Source organism: Anolis sagrei, chromosome 9 (assembly GCF_037176765.1).
Source record: "Anolis sagrei isolate rAnoSag1 chromosome 9, rAnoSag1.mat, whole genome shotgun sequence".
NCBI classification, from domain to species: Eukaryota; Metazoa; Chordata; class Lepidosauria; order Squamata; family Dactyloidae; genus Anolis; species Anolis sagrei.
The window spans coordinates 29,607,526-29,622,716 of NC_090029.1; the positions used below are offsets into that span (position 1 = coordinate 29,607,526).

Here is a 15,191-nt window from a genome sequence, read left to right on the forward strand (position 1 = left end):
GCCTAAGAAGCAAGCTAAACTAACTCTCAGAGGAAGGCCATGAGTTGACCTTACTCAATAATGCAATGTGTTTGTTTAAAAATGGTTTTCAAATCAGTCCGGGTAATGATTGGCTGCGATGCCCGGCCTCATCCAAAACATTACACACTGGAGTAAACTCACAGCAACTTGCCAGTGTTGTGACTTTGAGATGTTGTGACTGGGAGCGTAGCATTTCATATGCTCCAGCCTAACCCCTTCTTTGCCGCTTCTAGTCCTGAGACCTTTCTGATGCTGACTAGTTCATCCAGATGAATGGTTTGGTGTTGTTGGACTGCAACTCCCAGAAGTCTCTGCCAGTGTGGTCAATGGCCAGGGATTCTGAGAACTAAAGCCAACAACATCTGGGAGACCAAAAGTTGAGAAGCCACTATCCTAGATTGGCTGTCCGGATGTTTTGAACTTTGCTGGTTATGACCTAGGGATGCATCTACACTGTAGAACTGATGTTGTTGTTGTTGTTTATTCCTTCCGTTGCTTCCAAATCTTTGTGAACTCATGGACCAGCCCACGCCAGAGCTCCCTGTCGACCATCACCACCCCCAGCTCCTTCAGAGTCAAGCCAGTCACTTGAAGGATACCCTCCATCCATCTTGCCCTTGGTCGGCCCCTCTTCTTTTTTCCTTCCATCTTCCCCAGCATCATTGTCTTCTCTAGGTGACCTCCTGGACCAGCCCACACCAGAGCTCCCTGCTGGCCATCACCACCCCCAGCTCCTTCAGAGTCAAGCCAGTCACTTGAAGGATACCCTCCATCCATCTTGCCCTTGGTCGGCCCCTTTTCTTTTTTCCTTCCATCTTCCCCAGCATCATTGTCTTCTCTAGGTGACCTCATGGACCAGCCCATGCCAGAGCTCCCTGTTGGCTGTCACCACCCCCAGCTCCTTCAGAGTCAAGCCAGTCACTTCAAGGATACCCTCCATCAATCTTGCCCTTGGTCAGCCCCTCTTCTTTTTTTCTTCCATCTTCCCCAGCATCATTGTCTTCTCTAGGAGACCTCATGGACCAGCCCACACCAGAGCTCCCTGTTGGCCATCACCACCCCCAGCTCCTTCAGAGTCAAGCCAGTCACTTCAAGGATACCCTCCATCCATCTTGCCCTTGGTCGGCCCCTCTTCTTTTTTCCTTCCATCTTCCCCAGCATCATTGTCTTCTCTAGGTGACCTCATGGACCAGCCCATACCAGAGCTCCCTGTTGGCTGTCACCACCCCCAGCTCCTTCAGAGTCAAGCCAGTCACTTCAAGGATACCCTCCATCCATCTTGCCTTTGGTCGGCCCCTCTTCCTTTTTCCTTCCATTTTCCCCAGACTCATTTTCTTCTCTAAGCTTTCCTTTCTTCTCATGAGGTGGCAAAAATATTTCATCTTTGCCTCTCATATCCTTCCTTCCAGTGAGCAGTTGGGCTTTATTTCCTGAAGTATGGACTGGTTGGATCTTCTCATGGTCCAAGGCACTCTCAGAACTTTCCTCCAACACCACAGTTCAAAAACGTCTATCTTCCTTCGCTCAGCCTCTCCTATCATCCAGGTCTCACATCCACAGGTTACTACAGGGAATACCATTGCTTTAACTATGCCAATCTTCAGTGTGATGTCTTTACTCCTCACTCTTTTCTCAAGATTGGTCTTTGCTCTCCTCCCAAGAAGGCAACATCTTTCTGATTTCCTGGATGCAGTCTGCATCTTCAGGAATCTTTGTATCTAGAAATACAACTGCCTCCATGTGGTCTCCCTCTATTTGCCAGTTGTCAATCAGTCTTGTTGCCATAATCTTGGTTTTTTAATGTTTAACTGCAACTCAACTTTTTCACTTTCTTCTTTCACTTTGGTTAGAATTAACCCACCCATCCCCCTGAGCAAAAATGCCTAATAACCAGGGATCCTGGTGGTTTGGTCCTGATCCAACAGGCAGAAACAAAATCGACATGCACCTTGTGTTTCTCAGGGCCCATCCAGACAGTACCTTTATCCCAAGAGCTTCTGCAGCAAACAGGAGAATGGCCAGACACCATTCCCTGTAAACGCAGAAGCAATCACTACAAAAGGCAAAAAATATGGCATTTCCAAGTGCAGAAATATATCGGTTTTGAGCTGAATATCTGCATTTTCCAATGTCTGTATGTCCCTGCAATTGGAAATCATGGTATTTTTTTTTAATCTGGGTTTGTTCCCGGATTTTAGATGCTTGTTCCTGATTGGTTGGTTCCTAAAAAAAAGGTTTGTTTTTTTTTCAAGTCAGAAGCTACTTGAGAAATTCCAAGTCACTTCTGGTGTGAGAGAATTGGCCATCTGCAATGACATTGCCCAGGGGACGCCCGGATGTTTTGATGTTTTACCATCCTTGTGGGAGGTTTCTCTCATGTCCCTGCATGGGGAGCTGGAGCTGATAGGGGGAGCTCATCCATGCTGTCCTCAAATTCTAACCTGTGACCTGTCAGTCTTCAGTCCTGCCGGCACAAGGGTTTAACCCACTCAAGGTGACACTTAAGTAGAAGGGAAAAACTTTGTTTGTGTGCCCGAAACTTCATAAAACATGTGGAGGGCGCATTTTCTCTGGCCAGGACAAAGTTGTGGCCCCCAAGTCAATGTTGTAAATCTTTTCACAAGAAGAGCAATCAGGAACAGCCAACAAATCTGTCTGGATAGATGGCCAGGCAGCCAGACTCTAAAAAGTGTCAATAATGACAAAGCTGTTCCTGGCTTGAAAGTGTGTGTTCCTGTTTCATTGTGTGGTGCTGACTTGGATAGAAGTAGTCCTATCCCATAAACTTTGTGTGTGCGCCAGAAACTTCATGAAACATGTAGAGGGCGCATTTTCTCTGGCCAGGACAAAGTTGTGGCCCCCAAGTCAATGTTGTACATCTTTTCACAGAGGAGCAATCAGGAACAGCCATGTATAACCCAGGAACAGCACCCTGTTGTTTGATGCCACAAGTACACAACCAAATCTGTCTGAACAGATGGCCAGGCAGCCAGGCTCTAGCAATAGTAGATAATGACAAAGTTCTGTTCCTGGCTTAAAAGTGTGTGTTCCTGTTTCATTGTGTGGTGCTGACTTGGATAGAAGTGATCCTACCCTGTAAACTTTGTTTGTGTGCCAGAAACTTTATGAAACACTAGCCATCCCCTACCATGCATTGCTGTTCCCCAGTCTGTATATATGTGTTTGTGTATGTGTGTATATATATTTGTGTAAATGTGTATATGTGTGTTTGCGTATATATATATGGTTTTGCACATGCATTGTAATGTAATTTTTTTTTTGACTTTTTAAGTCTCTTCTACTTTTTTCTGGCGGCCAGAAAAAGTTAAATAGCCTCTGTGTATGTCTGTATATGTTTGTATGCCAAAAATTGGCATTGATGGTTGCAATATATGTGTAAACTGTAATCCGCCCTGAGTCTCCTGCGGGGTGAGAAGGGCGGAATATAAAAGCTGTAAATAAATAAATAAATAAATAAATAAATAAATAAATAAATAATTTCTCAGTGTTTTTATGAGAGATGGTCACTTGTTGGCATGATCTGTGTCTTGTGTCCAAATTTGGTGTCAATCCGCCCAGTGGTTTTTGAGTTATGTTAATCCCACAAACAAACATTATATTTTTATTTATATAGACTAGCCATCCCCTGCCACGCGTTGCTGTGGCCTGGTCTGGTGATCTGAAAAATAAAGTAATGATAAAGTGTTTTTTCTATTATATGTAATTTCTTTATGCATGTGGGTAAACAGTATTTGATTACGTTTTCTTGCCTTGGTGAAGGGAGTTGGACTGGATGGCCTTAAGTATTTTCTATTGGTCATGGGGGTTCTGTGTGGGAAGTTTGCCCTAATTCTATCCTTTGTCAGGTTCAGAATGCTCTTTGATTGTAGGTGAACTATAAATCCCAGTAACTACAACTCCCAAATGTCAAGTCTATTTGCTCCAAGCTCCATCTGTGTTCCTAGATGGGCATATGGAGTATTTGTGCCAAGTTTGGTCCAGATCCATCATTGTTTGAGTCCACAGTGCTCTCTAGATGTAGGTGCACTACAACTCCCAAACTCAAGATCAATGCCCACCAAAACCTTCCAGTATTTTCTGTTGGTCATGGGAGTCCTGTGTGCCAAGTTTGGTTCAATTTCATCATTGGTGGGGTTCAGAATGCTCTGTGATTGTAGGTGAAATATAAACCCCAGAAACTGCAACACCCAAATGACAAAAGCATTTTTTTTTTTAGTGATGGTCACTCATTGGGTTGTTAGGTGTCTTGTGGCCAAATTTGCCGGCAATTCGCCCAGTGGTTTTTGAGTTATGTTAATCCCACAAACGAACATTACATTTTTATTTATATATATGTCGAGGGCACAGTTTCTCTGGCTTGCACAAAGAATGGAAATTTTGCGGTGATCCGAATATCCACATCTCGTGGGCTTTTTAAAAAACTGCCTGTTTTTGGTGGAAGTCCCGTAGTGACCATCTTGGGAGCCTCTAAATCTCAGAACAAAACATCAAGTCTGGACAACGGAGGCACAAATCCCAGGACCAACAGGTATGTATGTGGACCTCTCCTGAAGTCCTGGGATTTTTTGCACTCACTAAAACCCGTGATTTAGTGCTGCCTGGAAGTGCCCTCAGAACCCAAAACTTGTCAAATAATATAGTCAATGGCATCATAGCATCCTAGCACTGAGATACTGCGAGGAATCAACTCCCCTCCCCAATAGAGAACACCCACCAGGACCATAGAAGCAGTTTAAGTCCCTTTGCAAAACACTCTGAACTCCCACCTTTGGGCCGAGAAAAGAATAGACCCTCATCAAGCTCTGTTCAATGAAAGAATAAAAATGAATGGATCGTCTTGATGAGCATTCATTTAAGACTTCTATGGAAATCCTCTTCTCACATTCCAACAATGGCTTACTCATTATAGATTTGGACTTGCTATTTTCCACCAAACCCAAAACAGTAGCCAAGACTATCATTACTGGGACACCCTGCACCTCAAATCCCACGCTCCTCTTTGCTCTTCTAAGCCTTTGTTCCAAAGACAGAAGACTAATTGCCTTCTCTTTGGAGGGCCTCGTCATCCTCATTTTGTTTCCTCGACTGGCATATGCACAAGAACCATCTTTTAAGGAGAAAGAGCCAAAACGAATAAAAAGAGAATGTACTCTATAATATTATCCTGGCACAGGGATAAACCGGAAGAAGCAAGAATGCGGACTGATTTCGTTGTTGTTGTTCAAGAGTTTATCTCTTCGATGTGTTTGCTGAAGCCCACACCTGGCAGATGCGAACACACTCCAACACAAAAGGACACAGAAAGAAGTCCTCCTGTATGGGACACCCAACCTTCAACCCACAGCAGACCACCAGCAACTGCCATTCCCATGGAGTGAGAGATGCAGCACCCTCATAAATGTGGGAAAATATTAATTAAAAACATTGTTTTTAGCACAAAGGAACACCTTTCTAGGAAACTCTAGGTCTGCTAGAGGCATAGGCAAACTTTCTTACTTGGGGGCCTTATGCTAAGAAGGTAGAGAAAGAGGATGGAAAGACAGGAGGAGGAAAGGAGGAAAGAGGAAGGGAAGGATGGAAGAAGAAAGAGGGAGAGGGGGAAGGAAGGAAAAGGGAGGGAGGGAAAGAAGGACAAAAGGGTGGAAGAGAAGGATGGAAAGAGAAAGAGAGAGAGAGGGAAGGAAGGTAGGTAGGAAGGAAGGAAAAGGGAGGGAGGGAAAGAAGGACAAAAGGGTGGAAGAGAAGGATGGAAAGAGAAAGAGAGAGGGAAGGAAGGTAGGTAGGAAGGAAGGTAGGTAGGAAGGAAGGAAGGAAGGAAGGAAGGAAGGAAGGAAGGACAAAAGAGTGGAAGGTTGGAAGAAAAGAAGGAAGGGAAGAAAGAAAAAGAGAAGAAAGGATGAAAGGGAGGAATGAAAGGATGGAAGGAGAAAGAGAAGGAAGGATGAAAGGGAGGAATGAAAGGATGGAAGGAGAAAGAGGGAGAGAGGGAAGGAAGGAAGGAAGGAAGGAAGGAAGGAAGGAAGGAAGGAAGGAAGGAAGGAAGGAAGGAAGGAAGGACAAAAGAGTGGAAGATTGGAAGAAAAGAAGGAAGAAGGAAAAAGAGAAGAAAGGATGAAAGGGAGGAATGAAAGGATGGAAGGAGAAAGAGAAAGAAGGAAGGACGGAAGGAAGGACGGAAGGAAGGACGGAAGGAAGGAAGGACAAAAGAGTGGAAAGGAATGGCGGAAAGAAAGAAAGAAGGAAGGAAAGTCAAAAGTGAGGGAAGAAGGGAAGGGTGGTAGGGAAGGGCGGAAGAATAGGAGGAAAGAGAGAAGGGAGGGAGGGAGGGAGGGACAAAAGAGAGGAAGGGAATTGAGGGAGGAAAAAAGAGGGAGGGGTAGGAGGAAAGAGAGAAGGAAGGAAAGACAAAAGAGCAGGCATGGGTAAACTTTGGGAAGGAAGGAAGGAAGGAAGGAAGGAAGGAAGGAAGGAAGGAAGGAAGGAAGGAAGGAAGGAAGGAAGGGGAAAGAGGGAAATAGGGAAGGAAGGACGAAAGGATGGAAGGGAAAGAGAAAGAAGGATGGAAGGAGGAATGAACAAGAGAAGGAAGGAAGGATACGATGATGAGAGAGAAAAGAGCCCAAGGGGCCGTATCCGGGCACTGGCCTTGAGTTTACCCATACCTGCTATAGAGTCACACTGGAGAATGTAAAGATTGCTAGGGATCAGGCATGTAGCCAGGGGGGGGGGCTCGGGGGGCTTCAGCCCCCCCCACCCCCGAAATTTTCATGGTGGTTCGCGAAAAGGCCTTACTGGTGCATTATTTAAACTGTTATGTTTATTCATATCATGATCTGATCACCATACTCAATATATCCCATATGAATGGGGGTATTGGGGTAATGATACAAAAGGTTTGCTAGGCTAGACCCTCTTTCACTCAGACTCAACCCCCCCCCCCCGAAACTCAGCCCCCCCCCCCGAAACCCCCCCTGAAAAAAAATTCAGCCCCCTCCCCCCCCCCCCCCCCCCCCCCCCCCCCCCCCCCGAAACGAAATCCTGGCTACGGGCCTGCTAGGGATCATATATTAATAAAATCCATGACTAATAATATCCACAAAAGTTAAATCTACAAATATGGAGGGCCAGTTGTACTGTAGGTGCCATCATACATAGCCCTGACATTTTCAAATTTGGCAGGGATAACTGTGAGATGGTAGAGGTAGTAGTAATGTAATTCAGAAGATCCCCTGCCTGTCCACAAGGTGGGGCATTCCCATCCCTTCTGGGGTTGATGTGAGCTGTAATCTATCACTCTGGAGAACACAAGTTGGGAGAGACTGTTGCCAAGTCTTTTGCCATCTAATTCCTGTCATTTCTGTCTCCATTCTAGAACATAGGGACCTTGAGTTGTAACTTTTTGGACTACAGATCCCACAACTCCTTCAGACTGAAGCACAATATGCTTGAGCTCCTAGGCCTATTCTGGATCCAATCCACACCTGGTTGGTTAGTTGGTAGTTTTGCCGCTGACCCTCTTATGGAGAACAGAACCCCCCTTATGGGCACTGTTTAGTTCAAGAACTTGAGACAGAAATGATGAAGGGGTTTGCTTGAATTACAGACGCCAGAACTCCACAAGAAGGGGGATCCTGGAGGATGGAGTCCCAAAATGTCACACCTTTCAGCTCCTAAGACAATTATGGTCCAGGGAGCATCCATGTCCAAGCGAAATCAGGTGTTGTTTGGTTGTTTGTCTGCCCTCTGACCCGCTCCTCTAGAGCAGAACACCATCCACCACCAACATCAATTCCAGAGCTTGGCAAGTAGCATTCCAGAACTACCTCAAGAATGGGACATCTTGGAGTTATAACCCCAAAATGCCACACCCTCCAACTCTTAGGTCGATTCAGTTGAGATCAGGTTGGTTGGTTTCCCCCAAATTCTCTTTGCCAGTTCACAACACCCAGTTGGCACCATTTCTCTCCCCTCCACTATAGAGCTTGGGAAATCTGGGAAGGAGTTGCGACTTTTTCGATGACATTCTGAGAGTTGCACTTTTCTGTGGCATTTCCCTAGCAGTTGGTCTTTCAGAAGCTTTGGCCATAGATCGAGAGCATTGCAAATCTCATGTGAACAAGCTGAACAAAACCCAGTAGGAAGCAGACCATATAAGGTGGAGTAGACTTAAAACTCATTCTACAATGGAGACCTGGCTGGTCGGTTAGTTGTTTGGTTGCTTGCTTTTTCCCTTTGACCCTTTAGGTGTTTGGCACTTTAGCTTCCAGAATTCCTAACCATTGGCCAAGCTGGCTAAAGCTTTTGGGAGTTGGAATTCCAAACACCTGGGGGATGAAAGCTTGGAAACCATGGACCTGGAGCATCCTAAATCTCATGCAAAAAAAAAAAGCTGAAGAAAAGCCACCATATAAGGTCGAGTAGACTTGAAGACACATGAGGAGAAGCTCATTCTACAATCCAATCCTGGTTGATTGTTTGGCTGCTTTTCACCCCTTCACCCTCCAGGTGTTTTGGACTTCAGCTCCCAGAATTCCTGACCATTGGACAAGCTTGGCCAGGGCTTCTGGGAGTTAGCATCCCAAACTCTTGGGGGATGAAACATTGAGAACCGTGGACCTGGAGCATTCCAAATCTCATGAGAACAAGCCTTTTCAAGAAAACTCAATTGGAAGGACATCATATGAGATGGAGGAGACTGTAAGACACACAAGGAGAACCTCATTCTACAAATCAATGCCTGGTTGGCTATCTCCCCCACCCCACCCCCTTCAGCCTTCAGGTGTTTTGGACTTTAGCTCCCAGAATTCCTGACCATTGGACAAGCTTGGCCAGGGCTTCTGGGTGTCGGAATGCCGAACACCAGGAGGATGAAACCTTCGGGACCAAGGACTAGAGCATCCAAAATCTCATGCAAACAAGCTGAAGAAAACACATCATACAGTATAAGGTAGAGTAGACTTGAAGACACACAAGGAGAAGCTCGTTGTACAAATTGATGCCTGATTGGTTGGTTGGTTATTTGATTGTTTGCTTTTCCCCCTTGACTCTCCAGGTGTTTTGGACTTTGGCTCCCAGAATTCCTGACCATTGGGCAAGATGGCTAAAGTTTCTGGGAGTTGGAGGCCCAAAGACTTGGAGGACAAAAGCTTAGAGTCAATGGATTTGGAGCATCGCAAATTTCAGGTGAACAAACTGAACAAGAACCAATAGGAAGGACAATATATCAAGTGAAGTGGACTTGAAGACACACAAGAAGAATCTGATTCTACAAATCAATGCCTAGTTGGTTGATTGATTGATTGGTTTTTCCCCTTGACCCTCCAGGTTTTTGGAACTTCATCTTCCAGAATTCCTGACCATTGGGCAAGCTTGGCTAAGGCTTCCGGGAGCTGGAGGACCATAGCTTGAGAACCATGGACCTGGAGCATCCCAAATCTCATGCAAACAAAGTGGTGGAGATTTGAAAACACACAAGGAAAAGCCCACTCTATAAAGAGAAATTGTTGGTTGACTGATTTTCCCCTTGACCCTCCAGGTATTTGGAATTTCAGCACCCAGAATTCCTGAACAAGCTGGCTATGGCTTCTGGGAGTCAGAGTTCCAAACACCTAAAGGACCAAATCTTGGGAGCCATGTACATGGAGCATCCCAAATCCCATGTGAACAAGCTGAAGAAGACACAATGGGAAGGACACCATACAAAGCAGTGGAGACTCTCCAGATGTTTGGAACTTCAGATCCCAAAATGCTTAACCATTGGACAGGCTGGCTAAAGCTTCTGGGAATTAGTGTCCCAAACACCTAGAAGACAAAAGCTTCAGGATCATGTACACACAGAGCACTGCAAATCTCATGCAAACAAGCTGAAGGAGACCTAATGGGAAAGACATGATATCAAGTGAAATAGACTTGAAGATACACAAGGAGAAGTTCATTCTACAAATCAATGCCTAGTTGGTTGGGAGACTTGAAGACACACAACCTCATTCTACAAATCAATGCCTATTATTTGATTATTTGGTTTTCCCCTTGACCCTCCAGGTGTTTTGGGACTTCAGCTCTCAGAATTCCTGAGCATTGGACGGCCTGACTTGAGCTTCTGGGTGTCAGAGTCCCAAAAACCTAGAAGATAAAAGCTTGGGGCTCATAGACATGGTGTATCCTAAATCTCATGCCAAGGAGCTGAATAAGACTCACCATAAAGACACACAAGGAGAAGGACAAAAGCTTGGGGCCCCTGGACCACTTGGAAGACAAAAGCTTGGGGACCCTGGACCTGGAGCATTGCAAATCTCAAGTGAACAAGCTGAAGAAGACCCATTGGGAAGAACATTGGTTGGTTGGTTGGTTAATTTTTCTCCTTGACCCTCCAGGTGTTTGGAACTTCAACTCCCAGAATTCCTGAGCATTGGACAAGTTTAGCTGGTGTTTGTGGGAGCTGAAGTCTCCAGCACTTGGACCTGGAGCATTGCAAATCTTAGACAAACAAGCTGAAAAAGACCCATTGGGAAGGACATTGGTTGGTTGGTTGGTTGGTTGGTTTTCCCCCTTGACCCTCCAGGTGTTTGGGACTTCAGCTCCCAGAATTCCTGACCCTTGGACAAGGCTTGGCTAAGGCTTCTGGGAGTCGGAGTCCCCAACACTTAAAGGGCAAAAGCTTGGGGACTCAGGACCTGGAGCATCGCAAATCTCATGCAAACAAGTTGAAGGTGATCCATTGAGAAGGACATTGGTTGATTAGTTGGTTTTTCCCCTTGACCCTCCAGGTATTTGAGACTTCAGCTCCCAGAATTCCTGACTCTTGGACAAGCTTGGCTAAGGCTTCTGGGAGTCGGACTACCCCAACACGTGAAGGACAAAAGCTTGTGAACCCTGGACCTGAAGTATCACATATCTCATGCGAACACGCTGAAGAAGATCCATTGGGAAGGACATTGGTTGACCCTCCAGGTATTTGGGACTTCAGCTCCCATAATTCCTGATCCTTGGACAAGCTTGGCTAGGGCTTCTAGGAGTCAGAGTCCCCAACACTTGGACCAAAACTTGAGGATCCTGGACTTGGACCATCCCAAATCTCATGCAAACAAGCTGAAGAAAACCCATCATATAAGGTAGAGTAGACTTGAAGACACACAAGTTGATGCCTGGTTGGTTTGTTAGTTAGCTTTTCCCCTTGACTTTCCAGGTGTTTGGGACTTCTAGGGTGGGCTTTTCCTTGGGTGTTTAAATCAGCTACATTGGACAAGCTTGGGTAGGTCTTCTGGGATTCAGAGTCCCCATCACTTGAAGGGCCAAAACTTGGGGACCCTGGACTTGGATCATCCCAAATCTCATGCAAACAAGCTGAAGAAGACAAGTGTATCAAGTGGAGTAGACTTGAAGACACACAAGGAGAAACTCATTCTACAAATCAATGCCTAGTTGGTTGGTAGACTTGAAGACACACAAGCTCATTCTACAAATCAATGGCTAATTGTTTGGTTGGTTGTTTTTCCTCTTGACCTTCCAGGTTTTTGGAACGTTGGCTTCCAGAATTCCTGACCATTGGGCAAGCTTAGCTAGGGCTTCTGAGAGCTGGAGAACCAAAGCTTGGGGATCATCAACCTGGAGCATCCCAAATCTCATGCAAACAAGCTGAAGAAGACCTAACGGGAAGGACATGACATAAAGTGAAGCAGACTTGAAGACACACAAGGAGAAGCTCATTCTACAAATCAATGCCTAGTTGGTTGGTTGATTATTTGGTTTTTCCTCTTGACCCTCCATGTGTTTGGGGATTTCAGCTCCCAGAATTCCTGAGCATTGGACAACATGACTTGGGCTTCTGAGTGTCAGAGTCCCAAAAACCTAGAAGATAAAACTTGGGGATCATAGACATGGAATAGACTTGAAGACACACAAGGAGAAGCTCATTCTACAAATCAATGCCTAATTGGTTGGTAGACTTGAAGACACACAAGCTCATTCTACGAATCAATGGCTAGTTGTTTGTTTGGTTGTTTTTCCCCTTGACCTTCCAAGTTTTTGGAACTTTGGCTTCCAGAATTCTTGACCATTGGGCAAGCTTAGTTAGGAATTCTGAGAGCTGGAGAAGCAAAGCTTGGGGACCGTTTACTTGGAGCATCACAAATCTCATGCAAGCAAGCTGAAGAAGACCTAATGGAAAGGACATGACATCAAGTGAAGTAGACTTGAAGACACACGAGGAGAAGCTCATTCTACAAATCAATGCCTAGTTGGTTGGTTGATTATTTGGTTTCTCCCCTTGACCCTCCATGTGTTTTGGGACTTCGGCTCCCAGAATTCCTGAGCATTGGACAGCCTGACTTGGGCTTCTGGGTGTCAGAGTCCCAAAAACCTAGAAGATAAAAGCTTGGGGATCATAGACATGGAGTAGACTTGAAGACACAGAAGCAGAAGCTCATTCTCCAAATCAATGCCTAGTTGGTTGGTAGACTTGAAGACACACAAGGAGAAGCTCATTCTACAAAGCAATGCCTAGTTGGTTGGTAGACTTGAAGACACACAAGGAGAAGCTCATTCTACAAATCAATACCTAGTTGGTTGGTAGACTTGAAGACACACAAGGAGAAGCTCATTCTCCAAATCAATGCCTAGTTGGTTGGTAGACTTGAAGACACACAAGGAGAAGCTCATTCTACAAATCAATACCTAGTTGGTTGGTAGACTTGAAGACACACAAGGAGAAGCTCATTCTACAAAGCAATGCCTAGTTGGTTGTAGATTTGAAGACACACAAGGAGAAGCTGTTTCTACAAATCAATACCTAGTTGGTTGGTAGACTTGAAGACACACAAGGAGGAGCTCATTCTGCAAATCAATGCCTAGTTGGTTGGTAGACTTGAAGACACACAAGGAGAAGCTCATTCTGCAAATCAATGCTTAGTTTGTTGGTAGACTTGAAGACACACAAGGAGAAGCTCATTCTACAAATCAATGCCTAGTTGGTTGGTAGACTTGAAGACACACAAGGAGAAGCTCATTCTACAAATCAATACCTAGTTGGTTGGTAGACTTGAAGACACACAAGGAGGAGCTCATTCTGCAAATCAATGCTTAGTTGGTTGTAGACTTGAAGACACACAAGGAGAAGCTCATTCTACAAATCTATGCCTAGTTGGTTGGTAGACTTGAAGACACACAAGGAGAAGCTCATTCTACAAATCAATACCTAGTTGGTTGGTAGACTTGAAGACACAAGGAGAAGCTCATTCTACAAATCAATACCTAGTTGGTTGGTAGACTTGAAGACACACAAGGAGGAGCTCATTCTGCAAATCAATGCTTAGTTGGTTGTAGACTTGAAGACACACAAGGAGAAGCTCATTCTACAAATCTATGCCTAGTTGGTTGGTAGACTTGAAGACACACAAGGAGAAGCTCATTCTACAAATCAATACCTAGTTGGTTGGTAGACTTGAAGACACACAAGGAGAAGCTCATTCTACAAATCAATACCTAGTTGGTTGGTAGACTTGAAGACACACAAGGAGAAGCTCATTCTCCAAATCAATGCCTAGTTGGTTGGTAGACTTGAAGACACACAAGGAGAAGCTCATTCTACAAATCAATGCTTAGTTGGTTGTAGACTTGAAGACACACAAGGAGAAGCTCATTCTACAAATCAATACCTAGTTGGTTGGTAGACTTGAAGACACACAAGGAGAAGCTCATTCTACAAATCAATACCTAGTTGGTTGGTAGACTTGAAGACACAAGGAGAAGCTCATTCTACAAATCAATACCTAGTTGTTTGGTAGACTTGAAGACACACAAGGAGAAGCTCATTCTCCAAATCAATGCCTAGTTGGTTGGTAGACTTGAAGACACACAAGGAGAAGCTCATTCTACAAATCAATGCCTAGTTGGTTGGGAGACTTGAAGACACACAAGCTCTTTCTACAAATCAATGCCTAGTTGGTTGGTTGATTGATTATTTCTTTTTTCTCCTTGGCCCTCCAGGTGTTTGCAACTTCAGCTTCCAGAATTCCTGGCCATTGGACCAGCTTGGCTAGGGCTTCTGGGAGTCGAAGTCCCCATCACTTGAAGGACCAAAACTTGGGGACCCTGGAGTTGGAGCATCCCAAATCCCATGTGAACAAGCTGAAGGAGACCCAATGGGCAGGACAGCATATCAAGTTGAATAGAGTTGAAGAGGTGCCTGGTTGGTTGGTTAGTTCATTGGTTGGAGAGTTCTGTCCTGAGACCTACCGGTACCATGGAGTAGGTCATCATCATGAGCATCTCATCGCTCTCGGCACGGATGTGGCCCTTGGAAAGACCCCTCTGGCGGTGGCTCCTCTTGTTCCTGCCGAGGGAGGGGTCCTCATCCTGGTGCTCTCCCCAGGGTCCGGGGGAGGGGCGCTGGAGGCCTCCCTGCTCTTCCTCGCTCCTTGGAGGAGACCTGAGGAGCTGCATCTCCTGCTTCTCCTCCTGCAGCGCCCGCAGCGCCCCTTGCATCTCTCTCCACTGGCAGAGCAAGAAGAAGGTGCCGGCGGCGCTGAGGGCGGCGAGGAGCCCCACGGCGCCCAGGACCCACCTCAAGGCCTGGCCCTCGCCCCTCGGAGCCCGCATGGCCCCCCCAAAGGAGCCCACCGAGCCCTCGCCGCTCTCAGGACCGACGCCAAGGCTCTTCTGGCCCCGAGGAGGAGGAAGAGCTGGCCCCGACCAAAGTCGGGAAGAATGGAAGAGGAGGAGGAGGAGAGCAAGGGAGGGGCAGGGAGGGAGGAAGGGGCCCAAGAGGGAATCTGGGAAGCATCTGCTGGGAAATGACACCCCCAGTATTCCCCAGTCAGCACTCTTTTATGGGAAGGACACCTCCCAGTATCCCCAGTAGACAAAGGATGTCTGTAGGCACCAAACAATTCCAAGGACATTTTGGGGAAAGGAGATCTCCCAGTATCCCCCAGTCAGGGTTGTTTTGGGGAAGGACACCTCCCAGTATCCCCCAGTCAGCAGTGTTTTGGGGGAAAAGACACCCCCCCCCCCTCGTATCTCAGAGTCAGCATTGTTTCAGAGAAGGATGTCACCCAGTATCCCCCAGTCAGCATTGTTTTGGGGAATGACATCTCCTAGTATCCCCCAGTCAGGGTTGCTTTAGGGAAGGACATCTCCCAGTATCCCCCAGT

General features: G+C 46.0%; 1 protein-coding gene across 1 annotated transcript in view; it reads right to left on the minus strand.

Annotated features, from left to right (window-relative positions):
- The window catches only part of GLDN (gliomedin), a 47,047-nt gene extending 32,271 nt beyond the window's left edge, over positions 1-14,776 (minus strand). Inside the window, exon 1 of the mRNA XM_060755280.2 lies at positions 14,275-14,776. Coding sequence (XP_060611263.2) covers positions 14,275-14,637 — 363 coding nt within the window. The 5' untranslated portion in view covers positions 14,638-14,776. The remainder of the gene's footprint in view (positions 1-14,274) is intronic.
- Between the last annotated feature and the right edge of the window lie 415 nt (positions 14,777-15,191).